The sequence below is a fragment of the Bos javanicus genome, chromosome X, assembly GCF_032452875.1.
Source record: "Bos javanicus breed banteng chromosome X, ARS-OSU_banteng_1.0, whole genome shotgun sequence".
NCBI lineage: Eukaryota > Metazoa > Chordata > Mammalia > Artiodactyla > Bovidae > Bos > Bos javanicus.
This window is the reverse complement of record NC_083897.1, coordinates 81,363,710-81,388,872: the sequence shown is the minus strand read 5'-3', so window position 1 is coordinate 81,388,872 and position 25,163 is coordinate 81,363,710. Positions and strand designations below refer to the sequence as shown.

At 48.5% G+C, this 25,163-nt stretch overlaps 1 protein-coding gene across 10 annotated transcripts; it reads right to left on the bottom strand.

The window, feature by feature from the left end:
- Window positions 1-48: 48 nt before the first annotated feature.
- Window positions 49-15,396, bottom strand: ZMYM3 (zinc finger MYM-type containing 3). Of its 10 annotated transcripts, none has more exons than XM_061409760.1 (25): window positions 15,345-15,396; window positions 12,865-13,550; window positions 11,886-11,929; window positions 11,498-11,570; window positions 10,768-11,062; window positions 10,356-10,533; window positions 9,782-10,000; window positions 9,341-9,491; window positions 9,009-9,124; window positions 8,757-8,843; window positions 8,479-8,629; window positions 8,095-8,267; window positions 7,728-7,893; window positions 6,941-7,044; window positions 6,701-6,866; window positions 6,314-6,426; window positions 5,996-6,170; window positions 5,665-5,811; window positions 5,074-5,177; window positions 4,430-4,598; window positions 4,006-4,157; window positions 3,309-3,423; window positions 2,519-2,773; window positions 1,624-1,741; window positions 49-1,513 (listed from the first exon to the last, which is right to left on the bottom strand). In XM_061409760.1, the coding sequence occupies exons 2-25, from the start codon at window positions 13,529-13,531 to the stop codon at window positions 1,321-1,323; spliced, it is 4,131 nt and encodes a 1,376-aa protein (XP_061265744.1). In that variant the 5' UTR covers window positions 13,532-13,550; window positions 15,345-15,396; the 3' UTR covers window positions 49-1,320. The 10 variants fall into 10 exon arrangements, with proteins under 10 accessions (XP_061265744.1, XP_061265742.1, XP_061265746.1 ...); XM_061409758.1 differs by lacking the exon at window positions 15,345-15,396 and adding an exon at window positions 14,924-15,007; XM_061409762.1 differs by lacking the exon at window positions 15,345-15,396 and adding an exon at window positions 14,924-15,007 and having other exon boundaries at window positions 6,947-7,044.
- Window positions 15,397-25,163: the final 9,767 nt, after the last annotated feature.

Here is a 25,163-nt window from a genome sequence, read left to right as displayed (position 1 = left end):
ATTCACCCCTCAAAACATTGCTCTCCCTCCCCAATAGAAGGCAAAAGACAATTTTAACTCTTTATTTGAAACAATTCCAGAGACAGAAGGTTAGTCGTGACAACAGCTTCTCACTACAACACAAGGTGGGCATGGCTCACTGAAGGGACAGGCCAGGTGCCTCAGAACAATATATACAATTTAAACAGTGGCTAAACTGGTGACAGTTATAAAAACACAAAAAGGAGGCTGGGGAACAGCAAAGCCAACAGGGAAAGAACTAGGTACCCCCTTTGCTGGACGCTAAGAGTTTTCTGCAACTACAGAGGCAAGATGGGGAAGAGAAAAGATGGAGGCAGTGGGGGCAGGACCCATGCCCACAATTCTTCACCTATCCTTTGACCACAGATCCCATCCTGCATGACTCAGGGCCCCCACAGGCTTGGCCTGGCTCTTACAATGGGGGAAGAACAAGAGTGGGGAACCCAGCCCCAACCCAAGTCAGAAGGTGGTTTTTGCCTTCGGAACTCTGTCCACTGAACTAAAGGGAGGCAGTTACAGAAAGCCGCTAAGCATGTTGACACCATGGCTCATGCCAACCTAAGATGGCAGAGAGACAAACACATAAACCAAGGGGATAGGAGTCTTCTCCCCATACTTAAGAGTCATTCTCTGCCTTTGAAGGAAAAAAAGCATTTAGAAGATTTTTTAAATTGCAGCACCAAGCGTTGGTGCTTGCTGGGGTGGGGAGGAGGAACAAGGTAGTGAGGGGCTTCCAACTACCAATTATCTTGTGGGAGGGAAGAGTGCCTAAGCTCTGTGTTTTAGGTAAATGGTCTCTTCATCACTTTCATAGTTCCTTTCATATCTTTCATACAAGACCCCTTAGTTTGTGACCAGGGAAGAGTAGAGAAGTGAGTGGGGACAAGGTTGAGAAGGCAGCTGGGTTCTTCCCTCGGCCAAACCTAGGAACAAGGGCCTTGACCTATGTGGGATGGGTCAGGAAACCCAAAGCCAACAGGATCACCAGAGCTATGAACACTTCACTCAGAGTTTGGCCCCAGGAGTTTACTCTGAAACATGAAGAAAATGGCCTAGCTGGTTTTTGCCCATCCCTGGGAGACCAGTCTCTCAGTACAGAGGACTGGGGCCTTGTGGTCGTCAAGTGGTTTGGGAGAAGGTAAAAGCCAGGGATTCCTAGGGAAGGCAGGGAATGGATGAGTAGAAAAGGGCAGTCAGAGCCCTTTCAGAATGAGTAGCATCGGTTCCTGGGCCTGTCGCCCTGTGGAACGTGGCCGTGGGACAGACGTCGTGGAAGATGGATACGGGAAGCATGTGGGCTCAGTCTAGGTCTTCCTCCCCGGGACGACCCAGCTCCTCATAAATCTCACGCACAGCCAGAATGCGATTGAGCATGCTCTCCAACATGCTGCGGTCCATGGGGATCACAGAATACCAGAGAGGTGACTCAGCAATGCAGGACCGCTCGGGTTGCAGGTAGAACACGTCATTGCGCGTCCGGAGGCTTTCAGGACTGCAATGGTGGGGGCAGGAGGGGGGCAGGTGGACAGAGGTCAGTAACTGGGAGAAGTAGGGCCCGTGCGTCCCCAGGCTAATGCCATTCCTGCGAACCTGCCAACTCACCATTTTGAGAGATAGAATTCATAGAACTTGACAGGGCAGCGGAGGGGATTCATGCGGTTCTCACGCTGCTCTAAAATGGGGGCTTCATCATCTCTCTTCCGTTTCCCAGGACCTGTGTCTGTGGAGGAGGCAAATGACCTGGACTCATTAAAAGTGCAGTCTCAACGATGGATCTCCAAGAGCACAGTCCAGGGCACAGGTTGAAGGCCTCAGGATACAAAATGGGCTCATGGAGAAATAAAGGCAGAAGAGTCGGTCAGTCTCTCTGCACCAACTCAACATTCTGCAACGCGCTGCTCTGAAGGGTGCCCTGGTTCTCACTGTTAAAACACTCTCTATCATCTTCCCAAAGTTGATTTCCTAAAGAGGTGATCTCAGAAGTCACATGGACAAACTGACAAAACAGACCCTACTGTAAAATCAGGGCTGCTTTCTGGGACAAACAGCGATGGCTCCAGCACCCCACACATTAGTCCTGGTAGAGTCTCAGGTCCAAAAGGGACCTTGGGAACTGATTCCAGGGCCAGAATAGAAACCAAGGTACTGTGGCAGTTACGCCCAGCAGCAGAGCCATGGAAAGCCTGTCATTCACTCTTGTCAACTCCCCCTTCAGCCAAACACACCCAACAGCTTCCTACCTGTCCACCACACCTCCTAAAAAGTAAATTGCCCTGAAATGAGGAAAGGCAGGAAACAGGCAACTGGGTAACCTCCTATATGTGATAATCACTTCCCACCAGATTGAAAGACTGGTTGTTGTTCCTTTTTTCTGGAAACCAGGAATGGAAGGATAGGGAAGCTAGAGATAATGGAGAGGGCCAACCTGGTGGTATGGTGGGGCAGGGAAGGGGAAAGCAGAGGGAGAGGAAAAGCAAAGGCGGGGGCAGCATCATACCTCGCCCTTTCCTCTGGCGGACAGGAGCGTAGTAGCGGATGCTCACCACCTTGGTGGTGCCCCGAGGGGTGGTACACTTGCGGGACTGCCGGACCACATTGGTGAAGGAGAGCTGCATGTGTTCCTCGGCTGTCTGAAGCCCAAAAAACTTAGTGTTGAAAAACATGAGGGTGTTGAGAAGGACAAAGGGCGAGTAGACCCCCAGCTGCTTACACTCCCAGAGGTGCTCTTCCTCTACTCGGGAGAACACCGTATCTGCAAAGGCAAGGGGGGGAGGCTGTCAGGAGGGACTGGCTACCCACACCTATCCCCTTTGCTCCCACACATTCCACTCACAAGCACTGAGCACACCAGACTCGTTTGGTCACTAAAGGACCACCATGTGTAAAACCCTGACACCTTGCTATACTGCACAGGAGGACTGGATTTGTTTGTTGGCTTTTGGTGGGGTTTGGGGGGAATTTTTTCCCCACAGTTTCCACCTGCATTAGAAGTTTCACTCATGTAAACCTTCAGGAGTCCAACTTCCTTCTTTCTTCACTTACCACTCAACCCTGGTCACTTTTTTGGTCCCAGAGATAGCTCTTCAGACCTAAGGCTTGATCCCCTCCTCATGTTCAAGGACAGGGGCTCTGATTCCCCTAGCTCTAAACCCCAAGGCACCCAACTACACGCTCCTGTACTCAGACCCTTTTGTGAAGAGTGGCAGACCCAAGAGTCCAGGGCTCGGAGTGGTACACTGGAAGAATAGAGCAAAGGGCAGAGGGGTTGCCAAGTCCTTGGCCCTTACTGTTAGGGAGGAGCGTGGGCTGCCAGGTACTCAGAGACTTGTTGAGTTCTTGAACAAAAGTCAGGTAGTAAAGGTCCGTGAAAATGTTCACCATTCGGTTATTTTCCAACAAGTACTGGAAAAAGAAAAACAGACACACATACAGCTAGACTCTGGGCCCTACAGGAAAGACAATGATGCCAACGGCCTCAGGCATGGCGACCTGGACAGTTAGGAGACCATGGGAAACAGTTGCTGGGTTAAGTGATCCAGAGTGGTTTTCCCCAGGTAAACCTACAGCTCTCAGGTGCTGAGGCCCTGTTGGAGGAGAAGACAGTTTGGAAGAGACGTATCACAGCTGCTTCTTCACAAGCCCACACCCCTTTGTCAGCTAAGGCACATGTGACTTCTCCCCATGGAAACCAAACATTACCCCACCATTCAGGAGACCTCGCTCTGCCCATCCGTCCTCTCTGAGCATGGGTTTGAGGACAACAAAGCAACCCAGACAGCAATGAATACTGCTCCTTGGTCAATAGTCCTGGAATGCAGCTTTGATTTTGGTAGAGTATTGTCATTTCTTGTCCTGTCTGGAGTAGGAGATGCCTGCTCAAGGCAGCAGATGAGGTGAGGAACAGGAAGTGGGACAGAATCATTTCAGGTAGGACCCTGCCTACTGTGCTGAGTTACGACAAGTGAGGCGGCATGTCAGTGGTACCTGTTGGATGCCAAGACACAGATAGTAGATGCTATCAGGTTCATATCGTTCACCGTTGGGTCGAGTGATTTCTCTCACAAACTGGGCCAAACCATAGTTGAGTTCAGCAGCTGAGCAGGCCAGAATATCCTCCTTGATACGCATAGGTTTGGCTGCAAAGATACACAGTGGAGGTAGCTGGCATTAAGACAGCTCCACATGGAGAATTTCCCTTAGCTCCATCATTAACCCCTTCATCCCTTAGTCACGTCCAGCTCCAGAACAAACCCAACAATCACACAAAGAGCCTTCAGTCTTGAAACCTAGATGGCATCTCCCCTTATTCTGTAACTCCTCTACATCTGCACAGGATGCCCTATGGACACCTTCAGCTGAATCACAGCCCTGCTCCCTCTCCCCTTCCCCTCCTCCCCTGGGTACTTACGGCCAAAGCGCAGCTCATCACCCTTGCTAGTTTCTCCATTGGCATATTTCGACTGCACCCAGCACTTCCAAGCATTGACACCATAGGAATAGTTGAGTCCAGTACAACTAGGCTGGCTGCTCATGGAGTCCCGGGAACAGCTCTCTGAAAGCACCAGCCGCTTTTGACCCTGGAGAGGAAGAGAAAGGAGTGGGTAGCAGAGGTAAGGCAAGGAGCACTGTGGAAGCAAGTCAGGACAGTGTTCACCACCAGGGCGGGGTGGGACCAATTTAAGAATGCAGCAAGCTTCCACAGCACAGGACCCCAGGAACAGCTCTGATGAGCTCTGATGAACTGGGGAGAAACTAGAGTTTGGCTGTACCTTAATGCAAACAGTCCCTGGAGAATGGAATGGCAACCCACTCCAGTATTCTTGCCTGGAGAATTCTATGGACAGAGGAGCGTGGTGGGCTACAGTCCATGGGGTTGCAAAGAGTTGGACATGACTGAGTGAATAACACAACACAATGCACACAGTGGTAGAGAAAGGAGGCTAGGGAAGGGGAAACTAAGGCTTCTGATTTGGCTATGAAAGCCCCACACCCACCCCACTGCCCTTCATGCCTCCATCCCTCTTCTGTGGATATAGAAGCTCCAGTCCTCACCTTCCTCATGGCTCGGGGAAGGTCTTGTTCAGTAGACACGTCCTCAGGCCCTACCAGGCCACAATCAAAGAGGAAGTCCACACTGGGGTTAATGTCCAAAGGATCTAGAGGGGAAAGGAAGAAGAAATCGATTTTTTAAGACCTCAACCCTGTAGTCCTCCCACCTCACTCCCACTACTTGTCCACTTGACTCGAGATGAGCCTCCCAGACATCTTCATTATAGTCAACAGGACAAAGCTATACACAAAGAACATGCTCACAGGCATGTACACATAAAATTCACAACATTGGGAAGATTCCTAACACTACTGAATTATAAACTTAAACATGGTTAAGTTGGTAAATTTTATGTTATGTGTTTTTATTTTATTTTATTTTTAAACTTTACAATATTGTATTAGTTTTATAACAACTACAAAAAGAAAAAAAAAAAAACAAGACTCAAGTGTAAAAAAGTGTCCTGGTATCTCTGGCACTGCTCTCTGTGAGAGTCTTCTGTTTAGGGTCATTCTTGGGGTCACAAGCAACATTTCTTTCCTGACGGTACACATGCTACTATATGCAGTGGGCACACCCTGAATCCTACTCACTCTTGGGGAAGTCTGCCTCCAAGTCTTGTCCAGGCTCATCCAACACATTGGCCATCTTGACGGCCATGGCCAGGACATCATCCCGAGCTGGCCCAAACAGGTCACAATCTTCCAGAAGTCCCTCTGCACTCTGGTTGCTCACAAGATCTGGATGGCAGGGAGGTTGGCTCAGTCTCTGCAGCTCTTCCTTGGTGCCCCCCAAAGGCTTTCAGGGGCTGATCCCAACTGTTCCCCCATCCCACCAGGCAACAAGATCACCATTCTCCACCCCCTTAGGCAGACACAGACTGGCAGCACCCTGTCTCCCTCACCACCGCTGCCCATGGCATACCACAAAGGTCAGATGAGGCCTTGTCCAACTCCTCAGCCTCTGCGATCATCTCTGCCATAGCCAGGATATCGGCCTCCAAGGGGTTGGACGGGATCTTCACCTTCAGCTCCTCAATGGTCTCCACAATCTTGTCTGTGCTCTCCAAGGTAGTGGGCAGGAACATGGGCACAGGCACCTGGAGGCATGAATCCCAACTAAATGCCAAGAACCACACTAGCACATGAGATGAACAGCTAGTGAGAGGGAGGGAGTGGGGGTGGTGGCCTCCAGCCTGGAAAAGTGAAAGAGGCCCCCAGCAGGAAGGGCAGGAACACTCACCGGGATAGGCATTGAGAAAGGCACCGGGACTTTCTGGCAGTACAGATGCATAGGCACTGGCACAAAGATGGGCACTGGGATGGGCAGCACGATCACCTGTGGCTTCCACTCTTCTATTGACAAGAAAGGGGTCTTCTCAGAGACCCTGGCAGATGAGTCATATCTACCCCAGGACCTGATACTTGTTCATCACCCCCAAAAGCTCTAACATGTGCTCAGTATCACAAAGCTGCCCTTGAAACAAATGTTGACAGATGACCCTGGGACTCCAGAACAATATGCAGGACACTTCAGCCATCTAAGAAACTCCCTTGTCCAGCTCCCAGGCATAGGAAGAGGCCTAAGACCATAAAATACAGCCTGTGGCACCTTGGTACCCTCGCTCACCTGTCTGACTCCCTTTGGACTTCATCTCCACCTTGCAGGAGACCCCCCGATTCTGCATCAGTGGTTTACACATAGCAGCTTTGTTTTTGCGGGGTGCTGCTGGGGGTGGTGGCGGTGGTGGTGGAGGAGTGGAAGCAGCAGGGGCTGGTCGGGTCTTCACAGGGATCTGCAAACACAAAGGAACATGAGTACCACTGCTACAGTAACCCCTTTGAGACCATCTTCCCCCTTGGCTCTTGCCTTGACCTTGCCCAGATTTCCATTTTCCTGTAGGGTCTTTATGGTGTTTCTGTTCTCCACTTTGGTTTGAGAGGGTGTCTGGGGCTTTGCCTCAGAAGACTGACCTGTAGATCAAAACAAATGAATGCTCTCATCTGAGGCACTAGCTCTCTGTTTTCCTCACCCCTGCTCCAGGAGGGCTTTGTTAACAGAACTCCGAATGTGAATGGTAAGTCTAGAATTTTCCCTTCACTCCACCCCAGCTCTAATCTTCTCTAGGTCCCAGCAATAGTGGCCAAAAAGATTCTTTGCTCCCGGCTGCCAAGAAGGATTAAAAACATTGCTTCCCCAATAACCCATAATTTGAGACCTTCCATTAAATGGCCATCAGGAGTTTAGTACCCCTGGAGTGTGGAGGTGCCATGGTGATATTCTAGAAATGACAATAGTCTTCATTCTCCCTAAAGGTGTTTACGTTGAGCTTGTGTTGACACTTCCTTCTCTCTGAAAAGGAACCACAACCCCTATATGCCCCACTCTACCAGGGCAGGTACCCATTCCTTACAATATATACCTTATAGAAAATCAGTAGGATCTAACTCTCAGAACCCCTTTTTAAAAGCTCTCAGAACCTTTAAATGAGACTCCTCTAGTACCTGCACAGTTCAGAAGCTAAAAAACAACACAGAAACAGGAGCTCTGGCCAGGGATGAGGTGAAAGCAGGAGAGGAAGAAGAAAGGGGCTGGGCCCAGGGTCAGAGGAGTCCAGGCCAGTTCTAACAAACTGTGCCCCCTGCCCAGGACTCACTGTTCAGGAGGCTCTCAGGCCCACTCTGGGTATCCAGGTTGGGTTGGTTCTGCTGGCTGTAGAAGCGCAGCAGACACTGTTGGTTGCAGAAATGACGGATCTGCCCACGCCAGTGGATGGTCTCCAGCAGCTTCCCCTGGCGCTTACAGGCATGGCACCGGGCAGCCTGAGGGTGTTGACAGGGTGGTCAGACCTGCCTCCCTAAAATGTGCTGGGTCCCTTGCCCTGGGATAAGCCATGCCACTCTACGGAAGCTGGGCTAGTCGGAACCTCCTCCCTGGAGATGGACCCACAGCCTGATGATGGCACAACAGCCCGTGCTCCTTGCTGCCCTTTCCTTCCTTTGTGACATGCAGCCCCCCCTTACCTTGCAGTACCACAGCAGGTACTTGCTCTTACAGTCCTCGCTGCAGAAGTCCCAGGTGCTGCCATCCAGCTGCTCAGTGACTCCGCGCTGGCAGGTCTGGGAGCAATAGGTACAAGTGATACAGCATAATCCCAGCTTCTTAGTGAAGTCCTGTTTGTATAGCAGCACACAGCCTGGAAAGGGGGCAACAGAGAAGAGTCCAGAGACATGAGATCTCCATGTGGCCATGAGACCCAACTTTCTCAAGGCAGTGCACCTGAAACGTTTAACAGCCTCCAGAGTGTCCTGAGCAGAATGGACCACCCTGCAAGCCTACCTTACTTAATCTGCTGTTCTTCCCAGCTGCAAGGTACAGGACTCTCTGGCCCTTCCCCATCTCCTTACCTTCACTGCAGAAGCTCTTCTCCACCCCACTGAATCGGAGCTTCTCATGCAGGAGTTTCTCCTGCCGGCAATGCTCACACTGGGACACCACACCCCGGAGGCGCTTGAAGTCCTCACAGCAATCACGACAGCAGAACTGGAACACCTGGTCCTGGGACGGGGCATGGGGTGGGGGAACAGGGCTGCGACATCTGGACCCAGCGAGAGCCAAGCAGAAGGACCCCTTCAGACAGATGTCTGGTCATGTAGCAAAATATGGGTGGGGGTGGGGATCTTACCTGCCAGTCCAAGACCTCAGGCTTGCCACTGAAGAGGCTGTGGCAGTAGTGACAGCTCAGGTGAATGCCCCCCTCGGGGCTCGTGCGCTGGAGGGAAGGAAGACAAACAAGGGAGGGCCATGATGTGTGCAGTGGGCTGGCGGAGGGAGGGGAAGTCAGGCTTGCTCTTTGCTCTGCCCAGGCCTACCTACCCCAGGTCTCATACCCTCTCTATTGCCACACCCATTATCCCTCGTCCAGGGTCTGGAGTACCTGGAACTTGGTCCAGCAGCTGGGGCTGCAGAATTGGTAGACTGTGCGATCAACCTTGTTGTAGTAACAGGGGTCAGAGAGGCTGCGGCGGCAGAAGCTGCAGGGTCGGGGAGGGCCTGGGGCACAGAGAGAAAAGGACAGAGAGAGGAGAGGGAGAGAAAGAGAAAAAGAGAGAACACACAGCAGGTGTAAGGCAGTGCAGAGATGGAACGGGAAATCCACGGGAGAGTGTGGTTGGGGCCGAAGTTGGGCAGCAGGGGTTACTATAGAAGGAGTATGGGAGGTAGAAGGAAGGCCAGCAGGGGTCTCAGAGAAGAGGGCTTTGCACCTACCAGTGAGCCCTGCCTGCTTCACTTTGTAAGAAGTGGTACAGCACAGGGAACAGAACAAGCTGGTCTTGCCATTACGGTCCACATGGGATAGCATCTCAAAGTTCTTACACAGGGTCTTGCACCAGACACATGGGTACACCCGTGTGTTTTTCTGTGAGGATGGGGAAGGAGAGGCTGAGGCTGGATTTGTCCCTTCACTTTTATTTTTAAAATTTTTAAAACATGAGATATTTCAGGCATACAAAAAAGAATAGATGATGAGATAACAAACACCTGTGTGTCCACCAGCCAGCTTCAAAAATAAAACATAACAGATACAATTGAAACCCCCTTTATTTGTTTTATTTCTCCCAGCCCTCGACCCGTCAGGCACCTTTATTTCTCACCCAAGGACCACACCCCCTTCCACAGCCCTCTAATGCGCTACTCCCTCGGCCCCACCTTCTTGTATGCCCCCAAGCAGGTTGTGTTGCAGAACCGCTTTTGTTGGCCCTCGTGGAAGAGGAGCTCGGGGCCAGGGCTCCCAGTCTTGGTGTAGATGTAAGCCCCGCACTGGTCACAACAGTTGGTTTTCAGTCCCTTGTTGGCCCGGAATTTGGAGAAGCAAGAATTGCTGCAGAGCCGGTGCACCACGCTGCCATTGCTGACCTCATGCAGGACCTGCCACACACACACACACACACACCCTGAGCTGGGGCCTGGCCACCACCACCCACCCTGGTGCAAGGATGGCCCGCCCCACCTCACCCTAGACCTTTACAGCAGACAGCGGGCCCAGGGACCCCCCAACCTGCACATCAGGATGTCGACTTGATGCTGAGGTCCTGGGAGGCAAGGACGGCCAGCTGCACACAATCCTGGAGAAGCTCTAGCCTTGAATCCACTCCCTCACGATGGCTGCTTCCCCCTCCCCACATCCCTCATCCACAGGGCCTGGCCCCTGCAGCCCCAGGATTGCAGGGGCGGCTCAGGGCTGGCCAGGCTCTGAAAGTCAGCCCCCATCCAGCTTCCTCACCTCTCCAGTCTTCTGGCATATGCTGCAGCGAGTGGCATCAGCAAGATCCCCAGACTGGGGGATTGGGCGCTGCTGCTGGGCCTCATACAGGGAGAGACAGACGGATGTGCAGAACTCATGGAAGGAACCTCCCAAACCGGTCTGCGCCACAACTGAGTCCTTGGTGTTCCAGATCTCCCTGGAGGTGGGGACAGGCTTGTACATTTAGTCGATACCACCCCCTCATTTCATGAGCCTCCACCTTCCGCCTCTGGGATCAATGACCACAGAATCAAAAACATTCTCAGACACCCTTCCTATTAGTGAACTGCCTCTATCCCGTATGGTGCTAGGGTCTTGCCAACAGAATCTGTCTCACCCTTTACTCCCGGCCTGATCCCTGCTCTCCCCACAGCCCCAGACCCTCACGTACTTCTTGCAGAAGGTGCAGGTCTTTTTGCCAGAGGGCTTCTTGGAGAAAGTGGTGAGGCAGGATGAAGAGCAGAAGAGCTGAGGCAGCCCCTTGCGTTGGTAGGCCGTCTGGCCCTTCTGCAGCGGTGTCCGGCAGTGGGCGCATGTCATCTTGGTGCCTACTGAAGAGCGCCCGGCCCTCTGTGCCACACTCGAGCGTAGAGACATGCGAGGAGAGCGCCGGGGCCGGAATGGCACGAAGTCCTCATCATTGGGATCATCTACCATGGCATCAGAATCCTCATCTGACACTGGAACTGGGTGGGGGGGGGGGGGCGGTGGTGCGTGGGGAGAAAAGGCTAAGGGACCAGGCCTCCAGCCATCACCTGACCTGCAGGTAGTTCAGCTGATCCTGGGATCCCCAATCCCCATGGTTCTTGGCTTTCCACTCTGCCCCTATTACACTGGAATCTCAAGCTACTGGTGTCACCATCCCTTAGTTACTCTGTAATGTCCTAGGGAGGGGAAGGTAGGGATCCAAGTGAGAAGATTCGGGGACAGGGATGGCAGAGTTGAAACAGGAAACTCCATTCTCACTGCTCTTGTTTTCAATTTCCCCCACTGCCCCAGGTTCCCATGCCAATCCAGGGCAGAGATAGGTGCTTCACATTCTGCATGGTGTGCAGCACCACAGGAGCTGGGAGATCCATGCCGGCTACATCCCACCCGGTCACACTTCAAGTCCTACTCACTGCTTTCAGTGGAATCCACAACCTCAGGTTTTGGAGGCTCTACTCTTCTAACGCGCTCGCTTCTCTTCTGCACCTTGGAAACATGGGGAGGAAAGCTGACACCAGGGGCAGGCTAAAGGGCCAGCTGCACTAGTACAGGGTTTGGGGGGTGTACAGAGATGGGAGGGGGAGAGAGAGTAGGGACCCTGGGCCCAGCCCTTAGGAGGAGGGGAGAAAAGGACGCTGGACTTTCTCCTTAAGAAGCAATAGACACAAGTGCTCCCTCCCTCCTCCTAACTCTCCTCACATACACTCTCCACAGAACAACATCTGGGAGGGAAAATGAAGGGTCTGCCCTTCCCAGAGCTATAGGGGGAACCAGACTCCTTCCAATCCCCTCCCCCCTCACCCTCTCAGGCGGCTTCTCACTCGCCTTCCCAGTCAGGCCATCTCCTGCAAAGGAAGCAGAAAGCAGCCTAATTCTTGAGCCTGCCCTCACCACCCCCTCCCTGGCTCAACCCCCGCCTCCATTCCTGGGGAAGAACTTACTCAAAACTGAAAGGGAAAACTCGCGTGCCTGTGGCTTCTTGAGGCCCCTCTCAGGGTTACCTCGAGCTCTGCACTAAGGGGGGGGGGCGGGCTGCAGCTATTCTCCATGAAAAAACAATCCTACCTTCCCACCAGCTTTCTATCCCAATGGTTGGGAGTTAAGGAAATACAGGTAACATCCCTTTCAAGAATTTATAGTTTATCAACAAAAGCAAATGCAACCACCCAAAGGTAGCAAGGGGAAAAGGAAGCAATAATGTATGGGGAGGTTCGCCTGGACTCAGGTGGTTATATAAGCCCTAAGACCCTGGTCACAACCTGGGAGAGGCACTGTGCTAGGTAGAACTGGGAAGAAATGCAAGCCTCTTAAGTTTCTGACTATCAGAGACACAATCCTAGGCCCTGCATGTCTACCATTCCTCTGAAAGCACTCTGCACTTGGCTCCAGAACCTAGCATCATTCATCAAACCCAGAAACCCCACTCTCATCTAGAACAAAACAGAAAGATCTTAGAACCAAGAAGCCTGGTGTCCTCCCCAAGTCCTGAAGGAAGGACCCTGGTAACCAAAAGCCCACCGGGAGAAGAAAAAGGGACTCTCTCCCACAAAATCCAGTCTTCTCAACCCACCCCCTGAAACCTTGCCCCTATTTTTCCTCCAGAGCCACTGAGCTTCTCCCTCCCTACTTTCCTTCATCTTCTTCACCACATCCCTATTCCTTCTTTCCAAACCCCTAACTCCTCCATACACATCCCTACTCTCCACCCCCACTTCTTCCCCACACAGCCACCTCCTTACCATCCCCCAGCCTTGATTTTCCAGCTGATCAGGCAACCTACCTGGCAAGGAAGGGTGTGCAGGGGGGCTAGGGCTCCCAGGTTTGGTCTGAGAACTGTTGATTCCATCCCCCAGAGTCTCTCCCACTGAAGGGCTGGGGGGGCCATTTGGGCTCTGTGGTTGCCCTTGGGGAAGCTCCTCCTCCTGCCCAGGGGAGCCCCTTCTCCCTGTAGCTATGGAGGTGGTCTCCTCCTCTTCAATATGTGGGGATTGCAGAGTTATTGGAGAATCTGGAGCCAAAGGCTCTAGTAGCCCCTCAGGTGAAGAGGGATTTGCCCCAGCTCCTGGGTCAGGTGGCACCACCTCAGGGGTCCTGCCCCCTGGTCCAGGCTCTAGGGTCTGATCGCTTGCATCCCATGCAAGGGTCCCCTCAGGACCATGGTCCACCTCTGGGGGAGAGGGGGCTTTATAGAGTAGCCCCCCCAGCCCCAGCAGCTCAGTGGCTCCATCCAGGACTCCAGGGTCTTTCTCCAGGCCAGCAGGGGTATCAAGCAGGTCCAGGGCTCCCGAGGATGGAGAAGGGCCAGGGGGGGCCCATCCTCGAGTTGGGGCAGTCTGAGATTCCAGTAGATCCTCTCCAAATTCCATGTCTACTGGAAGGTCTCCAGCCAAGGGCTTCTCTGGCAGGGTCAATGGGTCAAACGGACTGGGGAAATCACTGGGATCCATGAGGATGACTGGATGTGGGCTGTAGATTAAGGGTAGAAAAGAGGGCAGAAGAGGTGGTCTTCGCCAGAATTCCTTCTTATATAGGCTCTGGGACACACCCCACCATCCACTTGGATTTCTCTTGAACCGCCCCCACCACTATCGACAAACATTAGCACAGGTTTTAGTGCGAATGACCACTCCCCCCCCAGTACAGCGCCCCCTGTGGGAAGAAGCGTTCCCCGCCTTGGCCCTGTACCCCCACTCTTCAGGCGCTCCACCCGCCCGCCTAGCCCCCGCCACCCCATTGCAACTCCCAGTTCCCCTCCCCCTTCACCTTTCCCTCCCCCCCCAACTCCGGCTGAACGCCCCCTTAGAGTCTTCCAGGGCCGTAGCCACCAGGAGCCTTTCCCGCCCCCGCGGTCTCAGTTTCTATCTCCCCTCCCCTCTCTCCAAGAGCCCCCCAGTTCCCCAGTCTTTACCCACCCTGTCTGGCCCCACCCCCCTCCCCGCGTTGCATAGTCGTCCCTCAGCCCTTTCCTCGCCCCCCCCAACTGCCTTTCCTAACCCCTCCCCCCAGTTACCTTTCAGGGTCTCCCACTTCCTCAAGCCCAGTCCCCCTTTCCTATTGCTCCCCTGGTCCTTCTTCTCCTGTTGCCCACCCCCCACCGCAGGCATTTACAGGAAGACATTTTGGAGCTACGGTCTCTCTTCAGACCCCCCTCCCGGCTACTGCGAGCTCCTGCTTGCAGGTTCGGTTCGGCTTATTCAGGCCCGACCCCTACCTGCGGCAGGGTTAGTGTAACCGCTACAAGCCTAGAACTGCAGTCAGCGACGGCCCCGCGCTCCTTCTCCACCTCCCTCCCTAGCAGCCGGGACAGGGGTCGCGGCCCCTTTAAATGGCAGCGCCGCTCACGGAGCCCAGCGCTATGCACCAGGCGGGCGGGCGGCGTCAGCAACCAACCCCATTGGCTGGCTCAAGGAGGGGGCTCGCGAGACAGCGCCGGCCCCCGGCGCGAGACTCCCAGCCCAATGGACGCCTGGAAATTGCGGAGTGGAACGTCGGCACTGGAGATGGAGCTTGAGCCCCCGCCCGGGGCCCCGTTAGTTGAGGAAAAGCTAGCCTCCGGAGCTTGGAAGCCCGCCCCTGGGGAAGGAGGCACCCCCTTTTCCACCAAAGGGCCAAGTACACTAACCCACAAAAAACAAATCTACGCACCTGCTTCCCTTACCTGGCTCAAGAGTCTGGCCCCTGGTCAACACCCGTGCCCGCCCTACCTCCTGGAGCCCACTCTACCCGTGATCCCCTCCTCTCATTCAAATGGTTCCCGGTCCCCTCCCCCTCCTCGTGTCTCTCTCCGCTTCCCACTCGTGTTCAACCCCCCAGCGTCCGCCCCCCTCAACAGTCCCTACCTACGCCATGCAGCAGGCGCCTGCCAAGATTACCCTCCCCCCAACCCCACCTCTCCGGAGCCCGCCCCCTGGGCGACTGCTGGGGTAATGAGTGACAGCGGAGGGTGGGGGGAGGCAGGGACCCAGCCCTCACGTGCCCCTCCTCCTCCTCTTGTCTGCAGCCTCGGGCCCTCCTAACCATTCTGAGACTCAGAGTTGTGGGGTGTCTTAAGCCTGCTCTGCAGCCACTCAGGGAGGGTTAAATGGCTCTGGCTCAATGACAACGCCTATGCAGTAACTGTTACTGCCTGGTGACCCCAAAACCAGGTCCTGCAAAGACACTCCCCCACTCCTTCCATGGTCTTAGGGTAAGTTCTGGGATCTTCTCCCTGAGTCTTCCCCCAAGAGCCCCCTGAGTTATCTCTTCAGTAGTTTTCCTCACCGAGGCCGATAGATTTTCTTCCTCCTTTTTCTCTGTTTCTCCCTCCTTTCTGTCCTTGTCCCTCACCCCCCACCCCCACCGCGCGCACTCTCTCCCCCAGTCTCTTTTTTGTCTCTGTCTCTCTGTCTCTCTTAGGCACGAGCACGCACGCGCGCGCGCACACACACACACACACACACACACACACACACACACACACACCCCCCCACACACACACACACACACACACACTCCCCCTCCTGGATGGTCCTTAGCATGTGGGTGTGGCTGGGGTTGAAGCTAGAGAAGTAGGGGAGGGGGAGGGGGTATTAGCATTAGGCCTACTGGCTTTAAAAAAAAAAAAAAAAAAAAATGCGTGCCAGGATCCATTCCCAGCCCTCATTAGAGTTAGAGCACTTTACAATCCCCGCTCTCCACTTCCCCTCTCCGACCTCCAAGGGTTGGAGAGTATTTAGTATCCTGAGATACTAGAAGAGGCTCGGGCTGGAAGGGAGTCCCGACACATGTTTAGGTTTGGTGTCCAGTTCCTGCTCTGGCCTGCCTCTTTGCTCTGGGCCTTTCTTCCTTCCCACACTAAGCCTCTCCTAGCCTTGTAGTCCTTGGGAGTCTTATCCTGCCTTGCCTCATTCACTTTCTCAGAAACCTTATCCTTCCTGGCTCCCCTCATGGCCTTGAGGTTATCTTTGCTCTCTCCTATACACAGAGATAAAAGCAAGAATTTTCCCGTTTAGGTTTCCCAAACCCAGCTTTCTCTTTATCTTAACCAGTATACTGTGTAACCATCTCTCATTTTCTTATTTCTCTGTCCCTGTACCTCCTTTTTGCATTTTCAGTTTGTTCCATCTCAGTTGGGCCACCTTGTTCTTTTGTATTGCCAGCCCTTCTCAACACATGCTTGGATCTTTGGCTGCTCTGGTTGTGATCCTTGTGCTGGTTTCAAGTTGAGGGGAGACAATCTAAAGGGGGTTGATGGTGTATTCAGAGGTATAGTGTGTGGGTTCTGGAGACAGACCAGAACTCTAATCTCAACTCAGCCTTCTTTTTAGCCAGTTGCCTTTGGATACATCACTTGTCAAGTCACTAGGTCTTATTTTTCTTATCTTTAAAACAGAGATAAGAAAACCATCTAAATCTACAATAGGGGACTGGTCAAATCAACTTTGGTTATGTTCATACAATAAATGTAATCATTAAAAACATTTTTGAAAAAACTAATGATACACAGAGGATTTTTAAGGCAGTGAAACTATTCTGCATGATTCTGTAATGGTGAATACATGTTTGTGACATGTTAGAAGTCATAGAATGCACAACAAAAGTGAACTCTTACCTGAAGTATGGGTTTTGAATGATATTAATGTGTCATCTTCTGCTGCCCTTTTCTCCTTTTGCCTTTAATCTTTCCCAGCATCAGGGTCTTTTCCAATGGGTAGCAGAGGATCAGTGGTTAGATAGCATCACCGACTCAATGGACATGAACTTGATCAAACTCTAGAAGATAGTAGAGGACAGGGAAGCCTGGTGTGCTGCAGTTGATGGGGTGGCAAAGAGTTGGACACGACTTAGGAACTGAACAACAACAACAAATGCCTCAGTGTAGGTTCATCAGTTGCAACAGATGTACCACGCTGTTGGGGAATGTTGATAGTTAAGGGAAGCTGTGGAGCTGGGAGGCAGGGAGGGCAGGGAGTATATGGGAACTCTGTACTTTCAGCTCTATTTTGCTGCAAACCTAGAACTACTCTAAAAATAGTCTATTAAAAAAACAAATGACACATGAAAACACTTCTGATATTACATTTTTTACAAAAGGAGTTAAAATATGATGCTAACTTTGTAGAAAAATTCTATATATAGATGTGCTTAGAAAATTACTGCAAAGGGGTTCCCTGATGGCTCAGTGGTAGAGAATCTGCCTGCCAATGCAGGAGACACGGGTTCAATCTCTGATCCAAGATGATCCCACCTGTTGCGGACCAACTAAGTCCTAAACCTGTGGGCCACAGCTGTTGAGCCTGTGTTCTAGAGCCCAGGAGCCGCAACTACTTAGGCTTGAGTGCTATAGAGCCCATGCTCTGCAACAAGAGAAGCCACCAGAATGAGAAGCCTGAGCACTGCAACTAGAGAGTAGCCCCTGCTTGCCACAACTGGAGAAAAGCCTGAGCAGCAGTGAAGACCCAGCACAGCCAAAAATAAATAAATACAATTATATAAAAAAGAAAATGACTGGAGTGAATTTAATGATATCTCATATAGCAATGCTACTAAGATTAAGTGAGATGTACACTTGCCTGACATATAGCAGGTGTTTAATAGATTCTTGTTCGTATTATAAGGGAAACAGAGCTGATTTCATGAATGATTTGGGACTTCATACCCTGGAGCCTTCATGTTGTTAAAATACATATATATATATATATGCATATATATATTTCTCTTTGAGTAAGCGAAGAGTGCCCATATTTAATAGGTTTGAGTATGTATTAGCCACAGATGAAAGGCTCTAACATAGAATGAGCTGATGGGGGACAATAGAGCAGGTGTTGAGTAAGATTGTGGCCTGCAATTCAACACTCATTTCAGCCTTGTTACAGTTATGAATAGTACTGAGTTCTATTACTTGTTATTCACCATTTATAAAGCAGTCCTAACGTTCTGTAAACACCATAACAGGTAAAAACTCAGTCCCTGTCTTAATGGGAGTTCTTTCATTTTAGTTATATATATACTTTTCTGATTATAAAAATATAAATGTTCACTGTAAAAATGTTGAAAAGCATAGAAAGTTTGAAGAAAGCAATGATCACTTTTATCCTACCTATCATACCTGGAGATACAACTACTCTTTTTGATGTATATCCTTCCAGTCCTTTGTTTTCTTTTCACATATATATTTTTTCAAAGTAGGAATTATCTTGTACAGTGTGTTCTACAACATAATTGTAATAGCTGTAGATTATTCCATCATTTGCATGTGCCATGCTTTACTTAACTAACTACTGCCAGATGTCAAACTTTTATTATTTTTTCATGACAGGCAAGGCTGCATATAACTTGATTAAACAAATGGTGATACTTCCCTGGTGGCTCAGCTGGTAAAGAATCTGCCTGCAGTTTGGGAGACCTGGGTTCCATCCCAGGTTGGGAAGATCCCCTGGAGAAGGGAACAGCTACCCACTCCAGTATTCTGGCCTGGAGAATTCCATGGACTATTCCATGGGGTCACAAAGAGTCACACATGACTGAGCAACTTTTACTTTCACTTGGCAGCCATTTGATTAGAGTGCTGTTCACTCTTTAGAACCTACTCTGGAAACATATGGATTTTTACGTAATGTTCTATACCATTCTAAAGAACCCTTGGGCTTCCCTGGTGGCGCAGATGGCAAAGAATCCGCTTGCAATGCAGGAGTGAAAGTGAAAGTGAAGTGGCTCAGTCGTATCCGACTCTTTGCGACCCCATGGACTGTAGCCTACCAGGCTCCTCTGTCCATGGGATTCTCCAGGCAATAGTACTGGAGTGGATTGCCATTTCCTTCTCCAGGGGATCTTCCCAACCCAGGGATCAAACCTGGGCCTCCTGCATTGTAGACAGACGCTTTACCGTCTGAGCCACCAGGGAAGTAACGAGAGTTCAATTCCTGGGTCAGGAAGATCCCCTGGAGAAGGAAATAGCAACCCACTCCAGTATTCTTGCCTAGAGAATCCCATGGACAGAGAAGCCTGGTGGGCTACAATCCATGGGGTCGCAAAGAGTCAGGTATGACTGAGCGACTAAGCACGTGCACACACACACATACACAAAGTACCCTGGAATGAAGAAAAGGATATATGCATTTAGGGAGACAATGGGGAAATGCTAGACTGTGAGCTCCTCAACAATAGGGGCCAGTTCTTACTCTTCTCTATCTCCAACCTCTAGCGTAGTCCCTGGTATGTTTATTGGATGAATTGCTGGACAAATGAGTTACGGAGAAAGGGGGAAAGCCTCAGTGAATTCAAATTGCAGTAACATTTCTATAATATAAGATTAATAAGGAAAGAAAGAAGAGTGAAACAAGAAGGGAGAAAAGGCAGACAGTCAAAGATAAGGAATCTTCATCTTTAAACAGAAGAATACTACTCAGCCATAAAAAAGAATGAAGTAATGCCTTTTGTAGCACCATGGATGGACCTAAAGATTATCATACTAAGTGAAGTAAGTTAGAGAAAGGCAAATACCATGTGATACCACTTATATGTTGAATCTAAAATATGATGCAAATGAACCTATGTATGAAACAGAAGCAAACTCATAAAGAACAGACTTGTGGTTGCCAAGGGGAGAGAGCTGGAGAAGGGATGGAGTGGGAGTTTTGGGGTTAGCGGATACAAACTATTATACATAGTTAGGATAAACAACAAGGTCATACATACTGTATAGCACAGAGAACTATATTCAATATCCTGTTATAAACCATCATAGAAAAGAATATAAAAAAGAGTGTATATTTATCTATAACTGAATCACTTTGCTGTAAGGAGAAATCAACACAAATTGTAAATCAACTTTACTTCAATTTTAAAAAGTAAGCAGAGTCAATAACATTGCTTCAGTGAAAATTAAGAAAAAAATATTCTATTGAAAGCAAAATTCTTTTTGTATTGTTAAGAAATGTTAAAAACACAAAATAAAATTATTTGAAGATTTTAGAAAAAGAAGAAGGAAAGAAATGTAGCAAAAGGGCACCTATTCCTCCTAATCAGAAAGTCCAATGGTGGCAGTTTGACTTAATGTAAATTTGACTACACTCTTTTTTAATATTAATTAATTAATTTATTTTATATGTGGCTGTGCTGGTTCTTCATTGCTATGAGCAGGCTTTCTCTAGTTGTCCCAAGTGCGGGCCACTCTCTAGTTGTGGTATGTGGGCTTCTCTTTGCAGTGACTTCTCTTGTTGCAGAGCGTGGGCTCTGGGGCTTGAAGGCTTAATTGCCCCACAGCATGTGGTATCTTCCCAGACATGGGAAGGATCAAACCCCTGTCCCCTGTATTGACAGGCAGATTCTTAACCACTGGACCATCAGGGAAGTCCTACACTCCACTCTTTAACATTCACTCTGACCTGTCCAAACATCTCTCCCAGGTTGGGAAGCAACATATCCTAATTTACTCCACAGAGGGTCAGCTGACTTTATGAGACACACACTCTTGGGTCTATATGGGTCCTAAGATCTCTACAGGACTTTATGCTATGGTGCTGTCCCTTGAGAAATCAACTTAGGTTAATATTACTTCTTTGGGTGCAACTTATACTTCTTTTTTTAAAATAAGAGCTTTTTTGAGATGGAATTTATATACTATACAATTTGGCCATTTAAAGTGTACAACTTAATGGATTTTAGTATATTCAGGGATATGTGCAACCATTAATAATCAGTCAATTTTATATTTTCATCATTTTAAAAAGAAATCTTGTATCCTTTAGCAATCTTCCCCCATCTCTCCATCTCCCAAAGCCTTATCCAAGCACTATTCTACTTTTCTTCTCCATAGACTCCCCTATTCTGAACATTTCATATAAATGGAATCATATAAATATGTTGGTTTTTGTGACTGGCTGTTTTCACTTAGCATAATGTTTTCAAGATTCATCCATGTTGTAGCATGTATCAGAACTTCATTACTTTTTTATGACTGAATAATATTCCATTGGATGGATATATCATATTTGTTTAACCGTTCATCAGTTGATGTACCTTTTGGCTATTATTAATAATGCTGCTATAAACATTCATTTTGACCAGCTTTTATGTGAATAAATGTTTTCAGTTCTCTCAGGTAGAGTGCCATTTCTGGATCATATGGTAACTTTATGCTTAATTGTTTGAGGAACTGCCAAACTATCTTCCAAAGTAGCTGAACTATTTTGTATTCTCACCAGCAGAGTTCCAGTTTCTCTACATCCTTGATAACTCTTGTTATCTGATTAATCAAAGTCCATTTATTTAGATCTTCTTTAATTTCTTTCAACAATGTTTTGTAGCTTTCAAAGTATAAGTTTTGCACTTCTTTTGTTAAATTTGTTCCTAAGCATTTTATTCTTTTTCATATTATTGCAAATAGGATTGTTTCTTATTTTCATTTTCAAATTGTTCATTGCAAGTGTATAGAGATATATTTGACATTTGTATATTGATCTTGTATCCTGCAACCCTGCTGAACTTGTTTATTATTCTAAACATTTTTTAGTGGATTCCATAGGATTCTCTGTATATAAGATCATGTCATCTCCAAGTAGAGAAAGTTTTACTTTTCCCTTTCCATTTTGTATACCTTTTATTTCTTTTTCTTGCCAATTATCCTGGCTAGAACCTCTAGTACAATGTTGAATACAGGTGGCATCCACTTATAGTTCTTAAGACAGAGTCTTGTAGACTTTTTGATTTCAGCCATTCTGACCGGCCTGAAATGGTACCTCATTGTGGTTTTGATTTTCATTTCTCTGATAATGAGTGATGTTGAGCATATTTTCATATGTTTGTTAGCCATCTGTGTGTCTTCTTTGGAGAAATGTCTGTTTAGTTCTTTGGCCCATTTTTTGATTGGGTCGCTTATTTTTCTGGAATTGAGCTGCAGGAGTTGCTTGTATATTTTTGAGATTAATTCTTTGTCAGTTGCTTCATTTGCTATTATTTTCTCCCATTCTGAAGGCTGCCTTTTCACATTGCTTATAGTTTCCTTTGTTGTGCAAAAACTTTTAAGTTTAATTAGGTCCCATTTGTTTATTTTTGCTTTTATTTTTGTTACTCTGGGAGGTGGGTCACAGAGGATCCTGCTATGATTTACGTCAGAGTGTTTTGTCTATGTTTTCCTCTAGGAGTTTTATAGTTTCTGGTCTTACGTTTAGATCTTTAACCCATTTTGAGTTTATTTTTGTGTATGGTGTTAGAAAGTGTTCTAGTTTCATTTTTTTACATGTGGTTGACTAGTTTTCCCAGCACCACTTGTTAAAGAGATTGTCTTTTCTCCATTGTATATTCTTGCCTCCTTTGTCAAAGATAAGGTGTTCATAGGTGCGTGGATTTATCTCTGGGCTTTCTACTTTGTTCCATTGATCTGTATTTCTGTCTTTGTGCCAGTACCATACTCTCTTGATGACTGTTGCTTTGTAGTATAGCCTGAAGTCAGGCAGGTTGATTCCTCCAGTTCCGTTCTTCTTTCTCAAGATTGCTTTGGCTATTCAAGGTTTTTTGTATTTCCATACAAATTGTGAAATTATTTGTTCTAGTTCTGTGAAAAATACCATTGGTAGCTTGATAGGGATTGCATTGAATCTATAGATTGCTTTGGGTAGTATACTCATTTCACTATATTGATTCTTGAAAAAAGGAACCCTCTTACACTGTTGGTGAGAATGCAAACTAGTACAGCCACTATGGAGAACAGTGTGGAGATTCCTTAAAAAACTGGAAATAGAACTGCCATACGACCCAGCAATCCCACTGCAGGGCATACACACCGAGGAAACCAGAATTGAAAGAGACATGTGTACCCCAATGTTCATCGCAGCACTGTTTACAATAGCCAGGACATGGAAGCAACCTAGATGTCCATTGGCAGACAAATGGATAAGAAAGCTGTGGTACATATACACAATGGAATATTAATCAGCTATTAAAAAGAACTCATTTGAATCAGTTCTAACGAGGTGGATGAAACTGGAGCCTATTATACAGAGCGAAGTAAGTCAGAAAGAAAAACACCAATACAGTTTACTAATGCATATATATGGAATTTAGAAAGATGGTAATGATGACCCTATATGCGAGACAGCAAGAGAGACACAGATGTAAAGAACAGACTTTTGGACTCTATGGGAGAAGGCGAGGGTGGCATGATTTGAGATAATAGCACTGAAACATGTATATTACCATATGTGAAATAGATGGCCAGTCCAGGTTCGATGCATGAGACAGGGTGCTCAGGACTGGTGCACTGGGATGACCTTGAGGGATGGGATGGGGAGGGTCAGGATGGGGAACACATGTACACCCATGGCTGATTCATGTCAATGTATGGCAAAAACCACCACAATATTGTAAAGCAATTAGCCTCCAATTAAAATAATAAAAAAAAGACAGAGTCTTACACACTGGACCATTCACTTTTTTCTTTTTGGCTGCACCACGTGGCATGTGGGATCTTAGTTTCTTGATCAGGGATGGAACCCGTGGCCCCTGAATTGGAAGTGGAATCTTACCCACTGGACTGCCAGGGAAGTGCCACCTTTTTTAAAAAATTGATGTTACCTGTTTATCTAGTTGGTAATTTGTGGAGGACAGATCATCCTTAGTACTGAGAAACCCTATATTACTATGTTCAGTGTGCGTGCTAAGTCGCTTCAGGTGTGTCCAACTCTGGGCAACCCCACTAGGACTGTAGCCTGCCTGGCTCCTCTGTCCATGGGATTCTCCAGGCAAGAATACTGGAGTGGGTTGCCATGACCTCCTCCAGGTGGATCTTCCTGACCCAGGGATCGAACATGTGCCTCCTGCATCTCCTGCATTGGCCGGCGGGTTCTTTACCACTAGCGCCATTATTATGTTCAGCACCTTGAAAATATTCAAGTATTATGTGATTGATAATAATAATTAGGAAAAAATGGACTTATCAGAGCCTTGCTTTGACCCTTTTCCTCTGTTGCTTGGTTGGCTCTTCTCACCTCAAACTCACCTTGACCAAAACTGCACTGATTGACTTTCCCTCTGCTTCCCGTCCTAGTTAGTGGCACAACCAGACAATCAGGCACCCAAACCAGAAACCTGCAAATCATTCTAGTCTTCTACTCCTTACCTTCTTAATTGATTAAGTCTCCTTGATCCTGCTGCTGCTGCTGCTGCTGCTAACTCGCTTCAGTCGTGTCCGACTCTGTGCAACCCCTTAGACGGCAGCCCACCAGGCTCCCCGTCCCTGGGATTCTTCAGGCAAGAACACTGGAGTGGGTTGCTATTTCCTTCTCCAATGCATGAAAGTGAAAAGTGAAAGTGAAGTCACTCACTCGTGTCCAACTCTTCGCGACCCCATGGACTGCAGCCTACCAGGCTCCTCCGTCCATAGGATTTTCCAGGCAAGAGTACTGGAGTGGGGTGCCATTGCCTTCTCCCTCCTTGATCCTACCTTCTAATTATTTAGATTTGGTTTCCTCTTCTTTGTCCCTACAAAGACTTCGTTCAGTCCTTCCCCATCTTTCACCTGAAATTATGATTGTATTCTAGCTGGTGTTCTGATCTCTTAGCTTGTCTCTCCCAATCTTTACTACACACTGTTGCCAGAGTGACTGTGGTAGCTGAATAATGCCCCCCAAATATATCCATGTCCTAATTCATGGATCCTGTGAATATTACCTTATTTGGCAAAAAAGTAGGACTTTGCAGATGTGATTAAGTTAAGGATCTTAAGATGAAGAGTATTCCAGGTGGTCCCTAAATCTAATGACAAGTGTGCTTATATGAGAGAGGCAGAGGAAGATTTGACATATAAAGAAGAAGAAAAGGTCCTGTGACCACAGAGGGAGAAATTGGAGCCATGCAGCCACCAGAAGCTGGATGAGACAAGAAACACTCTTAGAGCTTCCTGAGTGATCCTGGCCCTGCTGGCACCTTGATTTCCTCCCAGTGATACTTATTCCAGACTGCTGGATTCCAGAACTGTGAGAGAATAAATTCCTGTTAAGTCACAAAGTTTGTGGTAATTTTTTTACAGCAACCTCAGTACATTAATACAGTAATCTTTCTGAAGTTCAGACCTATCATATATGGAAAAAATTATTGTCTTTG